At 40.5% G+C, this 22487-nt stretch overlaps 1 protein-coding gene across 2 annotated transcripts in view; it reads left to right on the top strand.

Annotated features, from left to right (window-relative positions):
* Nucleotides 1–20154, top strand: part of nnt (nicotinamide nucleotide transhydrogenase) — a 28545-nt gene extending 8391 nt beyond the window's left edge. For both annotated transcript variants that reach the window (XM_020082086.2, XM_069514098.1), the window contains exons 9-22: nt 3–194; nt 1279–1432; nt 2620–2781; nt 5374–5484; nt 7719–7864; nt 8073–8268; nt 8841–9074; nt 9841–10001; nt 10961–11140; nt 11501–11660; nt 14604–14685; nt 15817–15935; nt 16693–16808; nt 17597–20154. In XM_020082086.2, the coding sequence (XP_019937645.1) occupies nt 3–194; nt 1279–1432; nt 2620–2781; nt 5374–5484; nt 7719–7864; nt 8073–8268; nt 8841–9074; nt 9841–10001; nt 10961–11140; nt 11501–11660; nt 14604–14685; nt 15817–15935; nt 16693–16808; nt 17597–17746 (2163 nt within the window). In that variant the 3' untranslated portion in view covers nt 17747–20154. The remainder of the gene's footprint in view (nt 1–2; nt 195–1278; nt 1433–2619; nt 2782–5373; nt 5485–7718; nt 7865–8072; nt 8269–8840; nt 9075–9840; nt 10002–10960; nt 11141–11500; nt 11661–14603; nt 14686–15816; nt 15936–16692; nt 16809–17596) is intronic.
* The last annotated feature ends 2333 nt before the right edge of the window (nt 20155–22487 follow it).

Raw genomic sequence — 22487 nt, 5'->3', positions numbered from 1 at the left:
AGGGAGTGACGCATATCGGCTTCACAGACCTCCCCAGCCGTTTGCCGACACAGTCCAGCACGCTGTACTCCAACAACATCACCAAACTGATGCGTGCGGTCAGCGCAGACAAGGAGAACTTCTTCCTGGATGTCAAGGATGTGTTTGACTATGGTACCATGGATCACGTTGTCAGGGGATCTGTTGTCATGCAGGTAAGAATTTGCTTGTAGCCAGCACTACTGAGGGTTAATGCAGACATGTTGAAAAGGCCTTGTAGGTCTTTGGTGCAGTCACTAGATGTCACCCTGGTAACATAATTATCGCCTCACTTACAATTCTCTCAGGGGCGTTTTGCCCTTGAGTATATCTGACATGTTTTTCTATCTTTGTTGATCTAAATTCAGCTTTTTAATTGTTTAGTCAGTTAGAATCTGTTACTTGATATGTTGACAATGAAGTTAATTAATTGCAGCAAATAAATTAAAAAATATGACTGAGTCATATCTGGCAAAATCTTCTCAGCAGAACTTTATTTTATTTCAATGTTATTGGCATAATTATACTTTAATGAATGAATGAATTTTATGTTTTCAATCCAACTGTGGCTAATCAACAAGCTGTTACTAAGATTTATTTTGTCCATACTACTTTACTAAATTAAGAAACAGTGTTACACAGTTTCATTTGTTTGTCACAGTTCTGACAAAAACATTATCCCTGTGTAAAATGTTATGTAAATTGCTGTAATATTAAAAATACTTTTCTTAAAATATTTAATAAGAATGTTAGTATTGAGGTAAATGTCCAGCTGAGAGTGTATCAGTTTAGATGATTCTGCTACACGTACTGTATTCACTTTATTTCTTCTGAATCCATGTTTTTCAACATCAGACTGTATCTGAGTCAAAGATTTGTCAGACTTGAGTCATGGTTTGTAATTCTGCTTTTTGGAAATGGTTTAGTTTAATCAGTGTCAGTTAATCTTCTAGAATTAGAACTGATCACAGCAGCAGTCACCCACCTTAATAAATCATACTGAAACACAGATATTAGTTACTGTACCCACTGATCATTAGTTTGCTCACTTTGATCTGGACATGTATGGTTTAATGTTTCACAGATTTACAAATGCAACAGAGGTCATTTCAGACAATCAGGTTACGAGATCAGGAAATAAAAGCCGACTTCCAATCACCTCTTAATAAATGTTTCTTGATATTGTTGATAGAACTAAAGAATACTTGCCCTTACTGCCACGACTTGCTGTAACCAATATTTATTTATTACCACTTTCAGAATGGAAAGAACCTGTTCCCCGCTCCCCAGCCCAACAACTTGCCCGTTGCAGCTCCTCCTAAACCCAAGTCTGTCCAGGAGCTGAAGGCAGAGAAGGCCTCACAGGTCTCCCCCTTCAAGGCTACGCTCACCACGGCTGGCATGTACACTGGAGGTCAGTCGCTGTCATTGAAACTGAGTCGTCATTAACATTACATTTTCTGGCTAAGCAGAGAAAATCAGGATGATTCTAAATCTGAGTGAAGTGCTCATTAGGTTCAGGTCTGCCATTAGTTGAAGGATAGTTTAATAATCAGCTGCAGGAATGTGCACAGGAGGTGAGAAGTGACAGAGGTAGATTACAAGCGCTCACACACAGACACCCTCTAAGTGTCAGGAAGTGTTCATTGTAAAACGGTGTCGTTCTGTGTGTTTGTTTGAAGTCGTGCTGCAGTGGGTGGCTCCAATGGTGCCACACAGTACCGTGTGTAAGTGCACCACATGCAGTTAATGTGGTTCACACGTTGTTTAGGTGCTGGAGTAGTTTCCTACTGAACACCACCACACAGCTACTGGTTTTAAGGGCTCTTTTTTTAAAGAGTGAGAACTTGGTTAGTGCTGGTTACCCGCCGCTCATTAACCTGAGGTGTTTAATATTTTTATATTGACTGTCATGGACATAGAAAACCTGTTTGACTATAACAGTCTGGTAAAGAAAGTTTGTTACCGCACAGTAACTACATTTTAAATGATCAATACATGTGATGTGTGTCTGCCACATTCTACAGGCAATGTGCTGCAAGTTAGCACAGATATGTCGAAACATGATATAAAATAACAAAAAATCGAACATATTTCTTTCCCAAAATAGATTTTTATGCCACATTCCTGAATTCTTTGCTTTATTTGTGAAATATTGGCGAGTTTCAAGTCTTCAGACCAATTACTCTTTGGCTTTGCTGCGAGGGTAACAGATCCATGTTGGATTCCCCAAACAAATTTCTACGCCAAACTATGTGAATAAAAATCAGAATAAAAAAAACAACTCTCTGTGAACAGAACATAAACCTTGCGTTCAAGTTGTTGAAATAAAGTATTTAATTTGTATTTATTTTGGTTTTATATTTAAAATTTCTTCAGATAAAGCTGTATAAATGAAGTTTTGTTCTTTCCTTTGGGAGACTCTTGACATTACTGTCAGCTACATATTCCTTTTTATCACTTGAGCACATGGCTGAACAAATCTTTTTGAACAAATGTTTAGTTATCTCAGTTGAATATAGATTTAAACAAAATCTGTTCCTGATCTTTACCATAACGTCCTTTACTCCCTTTAACTTTGTCTCTCTCTCGCTGTTCCAGGTTTTGCCACCCTGCTGGGTCTGGGTCTGTCGGCTCCAAACGCTGCCTTCACTCAGATTGTCACTACCTTTGGCCTTGCCGGCATCGTGGGATACCACACAGTTTGGGGGGTCACTCCCGCTCTGCACTCTCCACTCATGTCTGTCACCAACGCCATCTCAGGTTAGTTTGACAAAGGCACTGATCCTCTGATATACGATTTCTTTACACATACAAATCCAAGATGAGTCATTTTCTTTATGATTTGGTCGCACATGGATTAAAAATGTAGAGCGCAAAAACACCTGCTCTTAATAGAATTAAAAAAGATTTCAATAGAATAAAATCAGAATTGAAATGACCCAAAAAGTGTCTTAAACTCATCATCACAGGAAATCAGAATCAAATATGGGACAATCATAGAACAAAACATCATTCAAGTATAGTAGACACTAGGTAATGACACAAATAGACTCTTTTAAAGCAAAGTATTAAACTTTAAAATGTGAAATAAAACCCCACCTCAGAGATCAAACGAGTCACGTATGAGTGCAGCAGGTCTCTGCTTCCAGTGCTTCTACCATTCAGTCCAAATAAAAACTTTAAAGATTTTGTCCTTATTGTCGGCTGCCGCTTAACACAGAGGGGTTAAGAGGTTAGAGAGGTGAGTGCATGTGTGTGTTCCCACGGCTTTGATCACTCAAAGACCCACACTGAGGGTAGGAAGTAACACACTGGTGGTGATCTTTGAGGGTCAGGGGAGTCCTCCGCTCGTTTACTCGGGCACACAGCCGGACACCGCAGCTCAGTCGTGGTGTCCCAGCAGTGTAACAGCTAAGAGACCTTTCTTCTTTTTTTTTTTACTATCTTTAAAACTTTATTAGTGACACCTTTACCCTATTTTCACATTCCCATCTTCACATTGTTTTACTTGCTCCCCTGGCTCTGTGTATCTGTCTTACTATTTCACTATCTGCTGCTCAATCATTAATCATTTGGACATTTTATAACGGGATCAGTCTAAAAGCCCCCGCAATATGAACATCAGTAGAATCTGAGACCACACATGAAAGAAACTAATTTGCATTAAGTTCATTGGGAGGTTTTTCTCTTCTCTGCCTTCCGTTTGTCTGCCTCTTTTTCTCCCCTTTTCTCTCCGTCCAGGTATTTTTCCTTTCATATTTCCCGAGCTCTTTAATAGTATTATTTTTTTATTTCTGTCACTGACTGACCCTGGCTATGGAAACAGTGAGACCGGCAGAGTTGTGTTGTTGTGCCAGCTGTCGTAAAGACACGCTCGCACTCAAACAATACCTCAGACATTAGGGAATCATGTTGGAATTTAGGGTTTGACTGAGGGACAGTTACATTCTTCATAGGGAGATTATTGTGTTACAACCAGTCGTGACTCTGACTGGTGGGTCATCTTAGACTCTTCAGATACTGGTTTCATATCCAGTGGCTCATTGAAGAACATCTTAATATCTGGTGTTTGGTAGAAAAGCTTTAATCTACTTGAGAGCTCTGACTCACCCCTGTAGTCTGGTGACACTCCTACAGGTCATTAGTCTTACTTTTGTGGTGTGTGTGTGTGTGGTGTGTGTGTTTTGGCACCTTACTGGGACCTTTTCTGGTAAACACGCTAACCTTGTTAGGACCAGTATTCCTGATGGGGACCAAAGCCTGTTTCTGATGAAGCAAAATGTTATATTTGAATATAATAGAGTTGAAAGCATTGATTGTCATTGAGCAAGAAAAAGCAGTGCAACATACTTCTGAAAAAACAGTGCACAAACCACTGGGTCAGAGAGCCAAGAACCACAGCATCTGTGCACGCCACCATCTTTCATACCTCCAGGTTGAGGATCCGGTAAAGAGTTTGGGTAGATCGAATGGAGATGCGTGTATGTATATCTGCTTTTGAAAGCTAAACATGCTAATCATTAGCATGTGGAGGAAAAACTGCCGCAGCCTGACAAACGTATTGGTATTTTTGTTCCACAAACCAAACATACAAATGCCTGTCGAACTGGTTTTCCTGTGAACTCCTGTCCTGTCCTATGCTCATCACAGTAACATGGCATGTTTCCTGTTGTAGTCGCTGCTTTCATATCAGTGGAAATTTAAAACTAGTTTGTGTTTATGTCGTAACAGTGTTGAAATGATGTTTGGCAGCGTTTGAAACTTGCTTTGTTTAGAAGCCGATATACACCCATAATTACAAAGCTGATTTTTGTCTGAGGGGAAAAAAGGAGACAAGTGAGGGAAGGTCAAACTTCCTGTTTATTTTTTTCATGTCCAATCTCACATGATTGACTTCAAACACAAACCAACTCACACGCAAACACACACACACACACACACACACACATACTCTACCTGTTATTCAACTTAAATTGTTTCAGTTAGTCAGTGTGAATGCCGGCTCTGGGGTTGCTGTCTGTTGCATCTTGCTGTCTGTAAGTCATTACAGGAGTAATGGTATCAAGGTTTCCTGACCCTCTCACATACACCCTAGGTTTCTTTTGTTGTCTTCCTCTTTTAATCTCAAAATGTCTTTATTTTTCCAATTTAAGAAGCATTTTCAATTAGAAAGGCTATAAAACCAGTCTATAGATGTGCAGGTTATTCAATTCTAATCACTATTAGGATGCAATCCTGTAGTCACTGCCTGAATTAATATTCTGTGTTTTTGTAACATCTTCACTGAAGGTTTCACAGTCCTGTGTAATGTAATATGAAAATGGAGGTTCATGAATACTAAAATATCCGCAGGTCTGACGGCTGTGGGTGGTCTGTCCCTGATGGGAGGTGGCTACACCCCAACAACTTCTGCTCAGACACTGGCCGTGCTCGCTGCCTTCATCTCGTCGGTCAACATTGCTGGTGAGTCTCTTCCGCACGTAGACACCTCACAGTGATCCCCGCCAGTTACAGCAACTTTCAGCCAATAAAATATCAACTTAGGCTGACGATTGAAGCGTTTTATATTGATTATACAATAACATGCCTTCGACCAAGTTTTGCAGCTGCCCTTTCTACCCACCTGCTCGGACCACACACATTCACTCCTGCTGTTGCTCTTAATAATTCCCATCATGATGACAAAAGTGTTCCGGGAGTCATTATCATACTCATCTCTCTGTAATAGTCCTGGGAAACAGAATGCGCCACCGGGGATCAGCCTTGAATTAAGTTTTATTTCTTCTATTGGCACACAGTTAGACACGAGCAGAGATTAACTGGCATAATGGATCAGTTTCTCCCCATGTATATGTGTTTGTTAAGGCTGCACCAAAGCATGTTTGAGTTTAATGTGTGTAAAAGATGTTGACGGGGCTGTGAATCGTACCGTACTGCATCACGAGCCCTTCAGGCTCTGAGGCATCACCAAGTTTTAGATCCCTTAACAAAAGGAAGAACACCACAGCCTTCATACACATACCTAGTTTCTTACCCATTGTTAGATTTCATTTTTGATGTCCTCCATGGGTTGTTTCCACACACATTTGAGTGGTTCACCACATTACCCATGAACCCCTGGGAACAGAACAAAAAAAATTCCATGGAAAGGGCCCGAAACACAATAGTGAAATTTGGCTTCAATAAAACAGACCCCTGAATTTTTTCGGCTTGTGTGTCTGTGTCCCTGGCTGTAGGTTCTTGTTCCCTCCATGTCTCTGTGGTGGTGGTATGATGTGGAAATCCATGGAAAACACCTGGCTGTGCTAAACATCTTGAGTTTTGAATATCAATCTGTGCTACATGACTTCATTAGATCCATGTTTTCCTTTATTGCACCAGGCCGCTCATTTCAGTCGCTCAGCTAAATCTTCTCGGTAACTCTGTTTGAATCAAGAATACAGTGACATTCGTCCGTCTCAAGCACATGTATTTCTATGTTATTTCAGCTGCAACATTGAGAGATTTGTAAAATCACAAGTCCTATTCTCTTTTGAGGAAATAAACCTTAACACTTAAGGGTGATATTTATATTTTAGTATTCGAGTTTCATGATTGCTCCCCCTCTCTGTTCATTTGTCAGTATGAAATTTGTCATTATTCTCTGTCCATGTAGATTTAGAGCATTGTGAACTTTATTTTATAACCTATAAGCATTTTTCCACATTTTTTTTCATGTAAGATTGCACAGATGTTGATTTCCCACAATTCATTTTATGAGAAACAACTCATTTAGAATATTTGACCACTTTGTAACTGTGACCAATCAAACTTCCACCATCTGTGCTGCTAATGATACTAAGCAAGTGAGATATCTCTACAGAAAAGTAGCATTTGTAAAATATCCCATAGGACCTTTTTGGTTCCTTTTTAGATAGTAAAATAATATTAACTGGAAATTTAAAAATAATGTTAACATTATTTTTGACTGCAAAAATAAATGACTGGTTGGGATTCCAGATGTATTTTATTAGGCCTCACTGATTTGCTTTTATTCTTGCGACTGTTCTTAATATAGTGCCAGCAGAACCATTCTGGGGGGAAAACTAATGAAAAGAAATGAGTGGATACTGGCTTTGCCATGTTTTGAATATGTGAACATTCCTCCATATTAATATATTGACACAGATTGGTCTGCAATAATAATAGTCAGATTGTTATTACATGTTTTAACTGGGGCAGACTTAGACTAAAATTACATGAAGTGAAAAGAAACAGGTGCTACCCTCTGATTCACCCTCATACGTATGGGTGCATGTGTGTGTGTGCGCACGTGGCTGCAGTCATGCCAGAGGGGAAAAGGGAGACATACACAAGGTAAAGTGATCTCCTCCTGTAAAGTGGTGAGACACTGTCTGGTCCCGTTCTGACACTTTTGATGTTTTCTACTTGGAAAATTAACACTGACATAAAGTAGAGTCATTAAATTCCTAACATTGGTTATTATGCTTGGCATCAGTTTCTAGCGATTGACTTTAAACCACCTGTTGTCTAAAATTAGAAATGTTCATAAACTTCAGGTGCTTTGACTTTCAGCCTTTGCAACGTTGCACTCGCTCCCTCTTTTAAAATTAGTTTTTTGCATATTTCATTTTGTTAAGGTTGTATAGAGACCAGCTTTTGTACAGGTGTATTCACTCTCTCTGTCTCTCACCCAGGTGGTTTCCTGGTGACTCAGAAGATGTTGGACATGTTCAAGCGTCCCACCGATCCTCCCGAGCACAACTACCTCTACCTGCTTCCTGGGGGTGTCTTCGTCGGAGGCTATGCTGCTGCACTGAATGCTGGTTATAACATTGAACAGGTGTGAGAGGATGTTTATGCTTCGTCCACATGTATAGTTCCAGAGGAATTGAAAAACAACCCATCTCCATGTAAAAGCTCATCATCCCGCAAATGTATTCTCTGTTTGCCCAGATGTTGTGCAGGACCTTCCAAGTGAATCATTTCTCCATAGTGTGGTCCCTCTGTTATTGTCCGTAACCTTATTTTCGTTCTGTCTTTCTCACCAGATGATGTACTTGGGCTCAGGTCTTTGCTGCGTTGGTGCTTTGGCTGGCCTTTCCAACCAGAAAACAGCCCGTCTCGGTAACACCCTGGGTATTATGGGAGTTGCCGGGGGGATCATTGCCACTCTGGGTGCTCTCAAACCGAGTCCTGAGCTCCTGGCACAAATGAGTGCAGCCATGGCTGTAGGTGGAACTGCTGGTGAGTCTGTGGCAAAGAATTTACAGAAATGTATCGTAGACGATGGAAAGTCTGTAAATTAGTGGACATGGATTTTGCCTTGTGTTTATGGGAGAATGTATTCTAAGCTTGGCCAGATGAAGCAGGAGGTGTGTTGAGCAGAGACTCTGTGATGTTTACATCAAACACAACATGACTAACTTCCCATCAGACCCAGGAGGTTCGTTGAAATGGTCATCCCCGTGTGTTACTCACTTTCTCTCGCTCAAAACAGTTTAATCATTTCAATGCTGATTGTTCCAGTAACAAAGTTGAGACTAAACTGTCCACACAGACAATACCGCCTTTTTCCAAATGTAGAAATTATGCAAAGTTTCCTGCATTGGACACATACACCCACTCAACCACTCACATACAAGGAATTTCCCCGAACAGGCTTCCACCACGGCAGCAACACCTGGTCCTTCAGATGGACCCACTTCCCAGCAGTCCCCTGAGTGTGTGTGCTTGCATATGATTGTGTTTTGCATACTATTTGTCTCTATTTAGCTCTGTCAGGGCCAATGAACCTTATTTATTTGTTGTCTGTGTAGGTCTGGCCATCGCTAAGAGGATCCAGATCACTGAGCTGCCCCAGCTGGTGGCTGCCTTCCACAGCTTGGTGGGACTGGCTGCTGTGCTCACCTGTGTGGCCGAATACATGATCGAATACCCTCACTTCGCCACTGATCCCGCAGCCAACCTCACCAAGATAGTCGCTTACCTCGGCACCTACATCGGTGGAATCACTTTCAGTGGCTCTCTGGTGGCGTACGGGAAACTGCAAGGTGAGAGAAGCAGTCATATGGTTAATATACACTTCAGGCTCATTCAAGACCTTTTTATGTACGTAAGCATGGTTGTGAAGCAATACATCCACTAGAGGGCAGCACAGAGGAGAGTCGTTCTCTTAACAACAAACACGGAGCAGTAGCAGCTGAAGTCATATGGATGCCTGTAGTTTCTGCCATTGCTGAAATTTCTTCGTCGTGTCCTATGGCCATCTTACCTTACCTACTGGCTACACTGCCCCACATAGATTTCTGGTGGTGTTGCTGTTTTTCGTCTGTTTATTAGTCATTAAGTGTATATTAATGCAGAATATAGACAGAAGGCTCCATCTGTTTCCATATACATATATAATTTTGAGCATAAATGAGCATTTACAGTTTACAAACAGAACCTGCATCAATGTGATGGTATTATAAAGTATATTCAACACAGGAATAGCCTATGAACTTCTTTTTAAGTTTACTGAATTGATTTGATAATACAATATAATAATTATATATATATATATATAGACCTGATGCTTCATACCTGTGAATGAAAGAGTAAATGGGTTCATCAGGTTCATGTGCTGGCACCAGCCTGATTAATCATGCGACTGATTATGCATGAGCATGACTTTGAGTTTATGTCAAGGCTGCTGAAGAAAAACTCACAGCTGAATAAAAAATACACGTGTTTATTTGCTGTGAGTCACTGTGGGTTTTCAATTCCTCATCCTTGTCATTCTTTCTTTCCCCTGTCTTCCTTCTTCTCACCATGCAGGCGTGCTGAACAGTTCTCCCCTGATGCTCCCTGGTCGTCATGCTCTGAACGCCAGTCTTATGGCAGCTTGTGTCGGTGGGATGATTCCGTACATGATGGATCCCAGCTACACCACAGGCATCACCTGTCTCGGATCTGTCTCTGCTCTCTCAGCTGTCATGGTACGCCATGTGTTTTCGTCTTTCTGAGGTCTGTTTTTGCTCTCGTTGAGGCAGTTGAAGAGGAAAATCTGATTGGAATTTTCTGACACGCTGACAGACTGAACATGTAAGAATGTTGTTAAAAGACCTTCATTAACATCAGGAAAGGGAAAAGGCATAAAAGAGTCAGAAGAATTAATGCTGGAGACAGACTTGGATGTAATATGTGAGAAAAAGAGACAACAGAAGGGATTTACAGAAAAAAAAGTCGAGGCACAGGAAACAGTAGCTGCCCAGAAATTCATTGAGAGTTGAGTTGAAAGCTGTTAATAGTCTGGCTGGCAGAGTGGCAAACAGGCTTGACTTTGTAAATCTGCCACGTTCCTGCTTGTCATCTCATTATATCGGGCTTCACCAGTATTAAGTCTTGCTTAACTTGAAAATGTGCCACAGATTCTTTTCAGAAACAAAGATGTCCACGGCCAACAGTGAAGACAGCTGTCTTGCATGAATGGCAAAATGTTTATGAATGAATACTTAGCAGAATAACAATATTTTATTATTGCTACAATAGCTAAGTGTAGCTGTGTGTATATATACAAATATATATTTACAGTTGCAATTTGAACATTTCTGCTGTATTGCATATTTACTTGGTCTGTTACTAGACTAAACCCAAGGTTTGATTGTTTTACATAAGTCAGTTGATGATAACTGTATGGTCCTTCATTTACACAATGCTTCTAAAAACAAACTTCAGATGATAGGACAGCTGACAAATTAATATATATAAATATATATATCATGCTCGAACTATTTTCTTTCTTGTGCAAGATATTTTTCTTCTGTCCTCCTCAAACGTTCACTTCATCTCTTGTTAGCTGCCTTTTACACCTGTTATAATCACTATATTAAACTAATCTAATTACAACACTAACAGATGAAACTCCTCTCCTGCCGTTTCTCCTTCTGCCCTTCAGGGTGTAACCTTGACAGCAGCTATTGGAGGTGCTGACATGCCAGTGGTAATCACTGTGCTGAACAGTTACTCAGGCTGGGCCCTGTGTGCTGAGGGCTTCCTGCTCAATAACAACCTGCTGACCATCGTCGGAGCTCTCATCGGGTCGTCTGGAGCCATCCTGTCGTACATCATGTGTGTGGTGAGTGAAGCACAATCTCACATTACAGAAGATAATGCATTCAAATGTTGAAGTTCTGAGTTTCTGCACCACTGAACATTTACAGCTATTGCATTTGATAAGTCACTGTAGATGGGACAGCTGTTTCATGTGGTTGTTCCTCTGCTGTCCACCAGGAGGGACTCTAAGTTTAATGTTATAGCAAGACGGTGTAATCCCAGGATTTGAGGAAAATCCGAGGTCTCAAATGTGTGTTTTCACGAGGAAATTAACCCTTGAAATGTTCCTAGCTCGCCACAACTCACTGTAAACACACAGCAAAATGTGATCAAGGATTATCATAAACTAGCAAATACAAAAATCTCTCCTGTTCCCTGTCAGGCTATGAATCGTTCGCTGGCTAATGTGATCCTGGGGGGCTATGGCACGTCCTCCACGGGCACAGGAAAGCCCATGGAGATCACAGGCACACACACCGAGGTTAACGTGGATCAGACAGTCGAGATGATTAAAGAGGCCCAAAACATAATCATCACTCCAGGTAATACGCACACAGATACAAGAACACACACACACACACACACACACACACACACACACACACACACACACACACACACACACCCTGCACACACTTCAGAGGTCTTGTACGTGAGTGGAAAAACATGGTACTCTGTCTTTGCCAGTCACTTTTTTTTTTTTCTTCAGCATTAGCAAAGTGTGTTCTGTTTATTTAACCTTTTCTTGACCCATGTTACATCACCATTTTGCTAGGTTAATTGACAAGTCATGGTAGAATGGTTACACACACACACACACACACACACACACACAGGTTTCTGTGTGGTCGTCAGCCCATGGTAAATAGACATTCTACAGTGCCGCGTATATATCCAAGGTCAAGGGAAAGTTCTATGGGATGAGGGTATGTTTGATTTTTGTTGACAATTCAAGTTCTACTTTCAAAACTGGCTCTTATTTCCTTTTTTGGGGGCTGGAGTGTGGGGTCCAACCTTTGTTCCAGCTACATGGGTTTTCTCTTCATTTCACATGTTTCCAATATCTAACTCTAAATACATGTGAACCTCCTTCTTGGACTAAAACAGCAGTCCTCAGAGCTGCTTGTCCCAAAACCATCACTGTGTGGCCCAGTGACAGTTCATTCCTCTCACCAGACTGTTAACCAGTCACGGTTCCACACAGTTATTTTACTCACGTGGGTACATGTAAACACAGACTAAAGGCATCCAGCCTGCAAATTGGTGATTCCAGTCACAGCGCTAAGTGCCTGTATACAAAAAACCAACTCTTCAGAGGATTGTGCTGCAATTTACAAAAATTGCTAAATTTAAGTGGTCACATGGCTGAGAGTCGGGAACAGAAGTGGTCCGCAGAGCAACATCCAATGTAGATTAAACCATATTCAGTTTTTTGCTGCTTTAAGACAAAGGGGAACACATCTGACAGCTGAAACCAAAAACAGGCCAAAGAAATGTGGAGTTGGAAAGTGAGGGAAACATAAAGGAGCGGGAATGAAAAATGATGGTGCTTTTTTTTCTTTTTTTCTTTGTTGCCTTTATTTAAAACGGACTACAAACAATGAGGATTAGAATAATTAAAAACAAATCATAACAGGTAATTTTCAAATTTGAAAACACTTTGAATAAGTCAAGATTTTATCTGACATGAACTCGAGGAAACGTCCTGAAAATTTAATCTTGACAAATCTCAGCACCTTCTACGTGTACAGCTCCTCTATTTGTCCTTAGATATTCATATTTTTTCAGGTTCATATCTGTCTTTATCTGTCTCACTCAAAGTTAAATTTCCACTTTTTCCTGCTTTATTTTCTGGAAAATTTGCAGACTTCAGTGCATGTCTAAAAGCAGGTTCAGCTAGTCAGGATTTGATGCACAAAGCCTCTAAACTGGAAGGAGAAAGTCTCTCCAGTTGCAATGTTTATTATTACATTTAAGTGCAAAGTTTATCTGCTGTACAGACAAAAATAAAAATGACATCAGCCAGTGTGTGTAACCAAGATTATTCTAGTATCTGTGCCATCTGAATACTTTAAACTGAATAAACGATTCTTTTCCCTGCTGTTGTAGTCAGCAGTCAGACGAGTACTGTTCCTCAGCACAGGCTTTCAGTCTGTCCCCTTGTTTCCATTTTGACCATTCTCCCTAATTGGAGCCGTCACAGTCACTTTGCCTGATTGACATCTGTGGAAACAGTTAAGACGCTGCCTGATAAACATAAGTGTTTTCCTGGCTTCGTCTGGCCATCGCTCCATGGTCTGGGTCCACTTGTTTTCCTTACAGGAGAAACTCCAGAGAGAATATTTAAAGCACAAGGAATGAAAGAATTGTGATGTAGGGGGAAAAACACAAACAAAAATTAAGTTGTTGTACTGCACAAAAGCCAAGTATGTTGCTAGTAGTTCTTTTTTGTTCAATTTGAAACTGTCATTCTGATTGGTGGTGGTTGTAACAACATGATTTGTGACTGGTTGTTGTGACAAGGCTAGTAAACACCATTGGACCGTGTGACAGTGTTTGTGTGTGAGACAGTGATAAAAATCAAGAACCACACACTCCAGTTTTATTGAATGTGAAAGAAATCCAAGACGGGGGGGTGGGACACAGAATTCAGAGCCAAACATTTAATACTTAAAGGTGACTTGATTTTATATGTATTTTTGTAAATGTGAAATAAAAAAATAATTATGTAATGTCTCTACTCAGAAGACATTACTTGAAGACTAGGGTTAGTCCTGTTCAGACACACATATTATCATCATGCTCCACACTCAGCATTAATGACACAACAACCACATTCTAGCTGCTTGAAGCATTTCCCATTAGGAGGAGAAGGAAGTGAATCCATCTTTAAACTTTTATTGTCCGGTTGAAAAGTTTGATTTCTACCTGCACCACCACATCGTCTGTCAATCACACTGCTGTATACACAGACAGGACGGTGTGTTCTTTATACAAGTGCTGCACAACACTGTTCAGTGTTTCAAGTTGGCATGTTGGTTAAGATGACTTGTAATTAAGCTCACTTCCTGAGCTTACGTACTACATGTATATTGACTGTATTTCCCCCCTGTGTTTTTCTCTTGTTTAAGTTAAGTCCATGCCACACTTGAGATTGGTCTCATATGTTATCTCAGTGTTTTAGCAGTTTAAGGATTATCATCTCCTGCATCAGACTTTTCTCTATGGCGCTCCAAACATTTGATGGTTTTGGTTATAGCAAATTTAAACATGTTTGAAAACTGTCAAAAGCATCCTGGACATTTCAAAGCAAGGTCAGGAAGTGTCTCAGATCAACCTGATCTGGAGAAGCTGTTGTGACATCTGTTTCGAAACATGTTGTTTTGTCTTGGACAAACAAATCATGACAAAACTTTTGTAGTCAGCTGTGACGTCAGGTCATTGTTAACCCTTGTGTTTAAAAAAAAAAAAAAAATCTCTTTCAGGTTATGGACTCTGTGCTGCAAAGGCCCAGTATCCCATCGCTGAGTTGGTGAAGATGCTCCAAAGTGCTGGCAAGAAAGTCAGGTCGGTTTAAATGCATTTAATCAGTCAAAAGAAAGTAGAATGACATGAGTGACCCTGGTGAATCAGCGTAGTTAAAATTATATTCTTAGTAAAAGCTCAACACAGATAGACAAATATAAAATAGGGGCAGTATGGGTAAACGTATATGGAATCATGTAAATGAAACTATTTTACTAAGATGTAAACTGTCACATGAGGGACAGAAAAGAAGAGTTAAAGCTTTGGCCTCGATGACAAGAAGATGGGACAGGAAGGACAGATGGAGACCTGTGTGCAAATAAAGCATGAGAAAGAAGGGAAATGTAAAAGAGGAGAGGAAAGGTAGAGCGGAAGCTTGTGTAATTGTCTTGCCTCAGTCGTTTGATCCTGACTGAGCAGCTGCTGCTACTTAGAGCATTTGTACTTGATTAGAGGAAAGTGGGTGGTCAGTGAAAAAGAGAAAAAACCTCCTGCACCCAGATTTCTTTTGCTCTTTCTCTGTTCTGGATTCTAACTCTAAAGCATTTCCACGATTTATCTTATTTCTCTTCATATCTGCCTCTGAACTCCTTCTACACCTCTTCTCCTCCTCCATGTTGGTCTTGATCTGCTTCCTGCCATTTGATTCCTCCCCCTTGGACACTGCATTATATCAACTCTTCCCACTGCCGTCATACGCTCCACTGTACAGAAAAACACAAATTGCAGAAATTGACTTTTTCAATCAGCAGCCACAGCAGCTAATACATCCCAGAAGCAGCAGGCCATCTGCGATCTGTGTCCACCTAAACTCAGCTAAATGGAGAGTCAATTTCAAATGGAGGACTGTCACATGGCGGAGTGGCTCGAAGGATAAAGACCGAGCAAGCCACTAGAATTCAGTGGCTGGTGTTTATTTCCTTCCCTGATTGCATGACATGGCTAATTGAGTTCGAGAGCTATGTGCGCCCAGTCACATACATGCAAACACACTTGGGAGATAATAGATGGTAGAGTCGTGTGTGTCAACGGCATTTGTCAAAAATCTCCATCTTGTCGTCTCCTCTTCTGCCCGACACCATTTTATTCTGATTTCTAACCACCTCACACCTTTCCTCTGCCTCACTCACATCCTTCTCTTAAAGATTAAAAGTGAGCCTGATGTCTCCTCAGGTTTGGAATTCACCCGGTGGCTGGACGTATGCCTGGTCAGCTCAACGTGCTGTTGGCTGAAGCTGGTGTCCCATATGACATTGTTCTGGAAATGGAGGAGATCAACGAGGACTTCTCCGGTAAGATCGATCGATTCTCATGTGCCTGCGTACCTGCCGTCAATATTTTTCTTTTCATTTCACACAATATGTCTTTTTCTGCAACTTTTATTTAGAATGCAGTTTACAATCACAAGTAAGCAGTGGGGTTTCCCCTGCTTTCAGTCTTTATGTTAAGATGAACTAGTTTCAGATCAATTTAAATCTTTAAATCTCACCCACTGTTTATATAATATAAATTATAGCAATGAGGCTGATGAAGTGGTTCATTTTTTCCAGATATTTCTTGGAAGTTAATGTGACAATATGCAACAAAATGGGCTTTTACCATCACATGGAATTTTCTGCCATTTATATTTCTGAAGAGAAATATTTTCCAGAATGTTTCACGAACCATCTCGGACTAAATGAGGCAAAACTCATGAGCCATTTTCTGTAGTCAACAGAAACAGGATACACATTCCTCTAAGATCACTCACATGATCGTTGGCAACATTATTTTAATCATTATTTAACAAAATGAACTGTGACAGGTTATTTTTTCACAAAATTGTGAAATAATTTACTTTTTCTTCAAATTGAATTACTTTAAGTGTTGCAGACTTCTGAACATGATTAAAAAAACGAATGGACAGAAAATATATCCCCAATAAAAAAAATTTAAGAAGTGCCACTTCAGAAGTAAGAAGAATCAAATGCTGAAAAAATGTAATACAGATAAAGATGAGGAGATATGATGAACGTCTGTTTTTAATGAACTTGTTGTTTGTCCAATTAGACACTGACCTGGTCCTGGTGATTGGTGCAAATGATACAGTCAACTCAGCTTCCCAGGAAGATCCCAACTCAATCATTGCTGGTATGCCTGTGCTGGAGGTCTGGAAGTCTAAGCAGGTGAGACATCTGGGACAGGCATGTGTGATAATGAGGTTGTCCTCAAGCCCCAAAACAGATAAAGTGGGATGGAAGATTTTACAACAACTGGACTGTTTTTTATTGCTTCAAATAAATGTTGCAGTCCACACCCACGGAGGGGGGGGGCTCCATTTGAAGATGCACTCCAACCTAAAGAAATGCATGCTCACACACACACAGACAGATTCTTACAGTTCCAGGTGCAGTCCCATCCTGATCCCATTAGCGGTGCCTGTGTCGCTGTGGAATGACGACATTCAGAGCATCGCACTGGCAGCGCTCCGAGATCTGGGATTTTAAGAGCTCGCTCCCACTAGTTTCCACACACTCTCCTCTGGGGAAATCATGAGGACATTCTGCCTCACCCCACACACTCGTATAAACGCCCAGAGATGCACACTCAGGTGCACAGATTAAAAAAACACAGACACACTCAACTTGGGCTTAAGAGAAATCACACAAATGCTTTTAAATAGTCACTTAGTCAGTGATGCAGGCATGAGTCACATGAGAACTAACGTAAACTACTTGTACATAAACTACATTTAAACTTTTCAAGTCAAAGTCTGCTTGAAAATAACTGCCGAACTGCATTGTGGTTCCTGTGATTTGCTTTCCTTGTGCTACGTGTAGTAGAAGTTGAGAAAAGCTCAACAGCATATCAAATCACATTTAAAGAAATCTTCTAGGGCAGACGCTAGCCAGTCAAATCGCGTTAATGCTAATACAAGACCTTCCTGACGTATGATGTTGTGTTGCTCCTGTAGGTGGTCGTGATGAAACGCTCTTTGGGTGTCGGTTATGCAGCCGTCGACAACCCTATCTTCTACAAGCCCAACACTGCGATGTTGCTAGGCGACGCCAAGAAGACTTGCGACGCTCTGCAAGCCAAGGTCCGCGAGACCCAGGAGCAGTGAGGCAGCTCTGCTCCCCGCAGAGACCTCCACAGAGAGCACACATGGAGCGAGGAAGGAATATGACAACGAGGCAAAGTTATTCAGCGTTAAGATCATCTTTGTCTGACTGTGACTCCGTCAGGTCAGCAAAGATGATCGTTAAGAGAAGTGAAAAATTGGTCAACCCTTCCTATGATCTGTAAATAAAAGAAACAGTTTACTGTAAAAAAAAAAATGCATGTGCAGAAGGAGCCAGGCAATGCAGATACTGTAGATTTCTGATTACAGCTCCCCCTGTGGTAATGCACTTAAATACAGATCTTTTCCTCTTTATCGCTTCTTTTATTTCCAGATATCGAAGGAAGGGTTCGTCAACAATGTGCATGTGTAGTCTCACAAACACCTGGTGGAGTGTCGTCTTACGTCGATCTAAAACAACAATCAGAAATGTAGATGCATTAAGATGTTAGATATGTTACAGTTCACTGCTAAGATATTTTTTAGGAAATCGTTAAAAGGATATTTTAGATAAATTGAAATGAGTAAACAGAGACATGAAGGTGAACCACCACAGAGGAATGAGAGAACTTAACGTTTAACATTTTCCCACACTGTAAAACGTCTCCGCCTTTTCCCCGAGTCTGTTTTTGTTGAAGTAAAGTAGTTAATTCTTTCTTCGATTGATCAATTTGCTCTTGTTAGACACCGTGTGGTCTCCTCTCAGCACCTTCCTTCTCTGGACAAGTGGAAGAAAAAAAAGCAGAATAGTGCAACATTTTTGTAAAGTTCTTTCAGTTCAAGTTTTATACTGTATTGGGAGATTTTTGTATTGGATCATAAAGTCATCATAACCTAGAAAAATGTCTATGCGATCACGTTTTAGGAGCCATAGCCAGTTGTAGAAATACAGTCATGCTATTTGCTTTTTTTCCTTTTCACTCGTGTGTCTTGTGGCCTCTAAACAGTCCCATGGATCCAAAACTTAAAAATCCATTCAAACCTCGTCTATCAAGCTCTTAACGCAATAAACCAAACAGATCTACGTTTGAGACGGTAGCTGTCCTGTAATAAGTATTCCTACACACACACACACACACACACACACACACAGATGTACCTCTGATCGCTGAATGGATTTTACGTTTTGGAATCGTGTGTCCCCTTCATCCTGTGTGATTTCTGATAGTACAGTGCAGGTGATGCTCGCTGTCGGCCTTTGCGGTAGAGAAGTTTTTTTTTTTTTCTTTTTAAGATGAATGAGATTAATCCACTCCGATGTTATTGCTCTTGATTGAAATGAAGGGTCACTGTTTGCAAAGTAGGGCCAGATGTTAAAAATGACTGTTGCATGACGTCTAAAACAACAATGCACCTATTTAAAAGCAAAAAATGAATTATTTGCTGTTCTTATCTGCGTATTTCAACATTTAGGTTGTCATTTCTTCATTCTCATTCATTAACATAAACTTGTGCCAATCCCTCCCCTTTTACTCTCAATCAGAAGAGATTCTACGGCACAAATGTAAAAGGTTTGGCTGCTGGATAACCACTTGAGTAGAAAGACTCCTTAGTCTACACCTGACCGTTCACAGCTCAACTAAAAACCCATCGAGTTTCATTTCTGGCTCAGGTTGAACCGCTGCCATCCTTTTTGTTGTCTTTGCCCTTTCTGAGTTTTTATGGTCATGAAGCATTAAATAAATTGGTGAGAATGTATCCTGGTGGATGATTTGAGGGAGAAGAGCCCATGTAAGAAGTACTGTACTGTAAGAAGTTAGTTATCTTGGGACCTGATACGTTGACCATGACAACTATCCTACCTCTCCATAAAACGACCAATCACATTTCACAGGACCTTCAGATCAGACCAATCACCTTTTCCTTAATCTGCCACAGGATGTGTAACGGACCAGTCGCCTTCCATCCACTCACCTTATGTCCTGAACCTGACCAACTGCCTTCTGTTTTCTGCTCACATTTTGAACCACCAGACCTCAGTTTGCTGTTTGTTGTGCTAGTGTAGAGCTGCAGATGTCATTAGTGCTCATGTAGGTTTCTTACTCTTACATGTCGAGTAACACAAACAACCGCAGTCATTAGGGACTATTAGACCGAGGAGTCGGCTTAATATTTGTAGCTTGTCGCCATTTTTGAGTGATTGATCAAATTAAGACGAATGGAAAATCTTGATACTTTTGCCCTAAACACCCCCATGTGCCCTTATCGCGTTTCTTCTTCTAAAGGAGAGTATTTTTGTAAAGAGGTGACGTATTTGTGCAGAGCAACAAAGGGTTTTTGAAGTTGTGCGATGTTTCAGTGCACCATGTTAAGGAGATAAAAAGATGAAATGTACTGTGAATGTGTTTTTCCCCCCTCTTTCGTTTATCATGGAACATTTTCATCCCTAATAAAACTGTATTTACACTAAATGTTGCTTGAAGGAGTCTTTTTTTTTTTTTTCACTGACAAATCTCTTAAAGATGCAAATGAATTCCCTCATGGTAAACAAGTTGATCTGCAGGCTTTTCCCTGAGGTCTACCACAGCTTTGATGGTAATGCTACCTGCCCAATTTTGTACGGCAGGGTCTGAAAACTCAAATATTTGCTGCAATTACCTGGATGATGGATCGTGAGGGGAAGGAGGTGTATCCACACTGGCTCGCACAGTTCATTTGCACAGTGCTGCTCAAAAGAGGGCAAACTAAATAACGTACACATATTGTGCAAAGAAGTTTAGCCTCAACAAAGTCAGTACTTTGATAGGTGAGTTTTCTACTGACAGGGGTGAACTGGTGCCAAAACTGCAGGTCCATTGGCCAGGAAAAATATGAAAAATATTTTAAACCCTAACTAAAATGGCACTCAGTGGAGCGTATCCCTCTGCCAAGGCTAAGCAGTCCTCTGAAACTGTCAAACCACACAAATGCACACTCATCGATACCAGCCCCCTAAATTTATTTATTTCATCAAGATCTAGGAATTATTCCCTGAGAATGTTAAAAATACTGTATCTCATAATGTTAAAGGAAGTGGATAAACCTTTGGATCCACACCCTGACGCGGATCACCACGGGATACCCAGTGTGGCTCATCCCTCACCCATACTGCGTCCTTTCCCAAAATCTTGTGGTAATCCGTCCAGGAGTTTTAGTGTAATCCTTCTAAATAACAAATGCAGAACAATTCAAGTTAACTAAGTATAACATGGTTTTTAAAGAAGATAATCAAACTTATTCTATAAGACGATCTCATAAAAATATACTGAATTACTCTTTGCCCTCCTGCAACCAGCGTGTCTCAAGACCTCGGCCTTGATGAGGGATGGTGAGAAGAAGGTGCTGTGCTCCATAACCCCAAAGTGTCCCCGTGCAACAGAATAAGATCGCCTGAGTCCACCATGAGGGCTGGGATAATGACCGAAACGTAAATATGAGTTTGTGCGACATTTTCACCCACAAGTGGCACTTGATTGCTATTCATCAGCAGGGGAGAGTGAACTAGAAACACTTAGGAGGGGAGTGGTGCCCACAGAGATGGAGCAGATTAGACCGTAGATAGATTTATGGAGATGGGGATTGCATGTGTGCGCCATGAGGGCGGATTCATCCTGTAACAAGTAGCACTCAGACAGCTGTTATCTGCTCTCAGGCCAGGAGCAGATCAGAGGAGAACTGTCACTCCCGCAGCAGAGGTGAGATGCAGCGATAGTGATAAAAAGATCGGCTGGAGAAATTACCACCAAGGATTTTATGTGTATGATCACTTATTGTGTGTGCAATCAGCCATCTAAAATTGTTGTCTTCTTGAAAACAAGTGATATCTAATCTAATGTTCCTCTTATTTCTGATAAATATACATGAAGAGGGTCTGAAGTACTGTCAAAGGTCATGTGTGTGTCAGTGGTGTGTGAGAGCATGAAGATCCATGATCTGATCTGTACTGAGGTGACAGCCTCCTCAGCTCAAGCTGCTCTATTGTCACACAGCCAGTATTTATCCAGATAACCAGCATGCTCCAGACACAATACACCTCCATCCCTCCTTCATACAAGCACAGTCAATCATTCCTGGAAAAACACAGTTTGTTTTGCCCGGCCTTGCATGCAATTTAATTATTTATAGCGAGAGTATGTTTTGCTGTTCTGGTTTCCTTCAGGTAAAAGTTGAATTATCACAAAATAAAAGTAAATCCTGCTTTTAAAACTTGAAGTCAGTGCAAGTACACAAGTGGTATTGACTTTTTATAGAAGTATCAAATGTAAAAGTTAAAATAAAGAAGGAACGATAAACTCAAAATTAAACTGATAAAAGTAAAACTGCTCAGTTTTGCTCACTGTCCCTGGTTGGTAATTATATTATATTATACGACTGAATAATAATAATAATAATAATACATTTATTCAAAGAATCCACAAAATAGGTAAAAGTAGTATAAAATAAAACAAATGGAAATATTGAATTTAGTCAATACACAAAATATTGTAAATACAGAATATGGAAATCATTTGTCATGAAGAGCCCTTCTTATATATTCAATAATAATAATAATACTGTTAATAAAAGGTTGAAAACAGAATGGAGATACAAGTGAATAAATACATTTGGTAGTGTTAAATTTAGCAGCAGTTCTACTGAAAGTTAAAACAAACCAACAACAGAAATAATTCCTCTGAAGCTGAATCAGACTTCGGTCACGTCAGCAGCCGTTGCTCCGCCCACTCCTTCATTGCGCAGGTGACGCTGATTTGCCTGATAATTGAGC

This window comes from Paralichthys olivaceus, chromosome 18, assembly GCF_024713975.1.
Source record: "Paralichthys olivaceus isolate ysfri-2021 chromosome 18, ASM2471397v2, whole genome shotgun sequence".
Taxonomy (NCBI): Eukaryota; Metazoa; Chordata; class Actinopteri; order Pleuronectiformes; family Paralichthyidae; genus Paralichthys; species Paralichthys olivaceus.
Note: the sequence above shows the minus strand (reverse complement) of the source record. Positions and strands in the feature narration are given on the sequence as shown.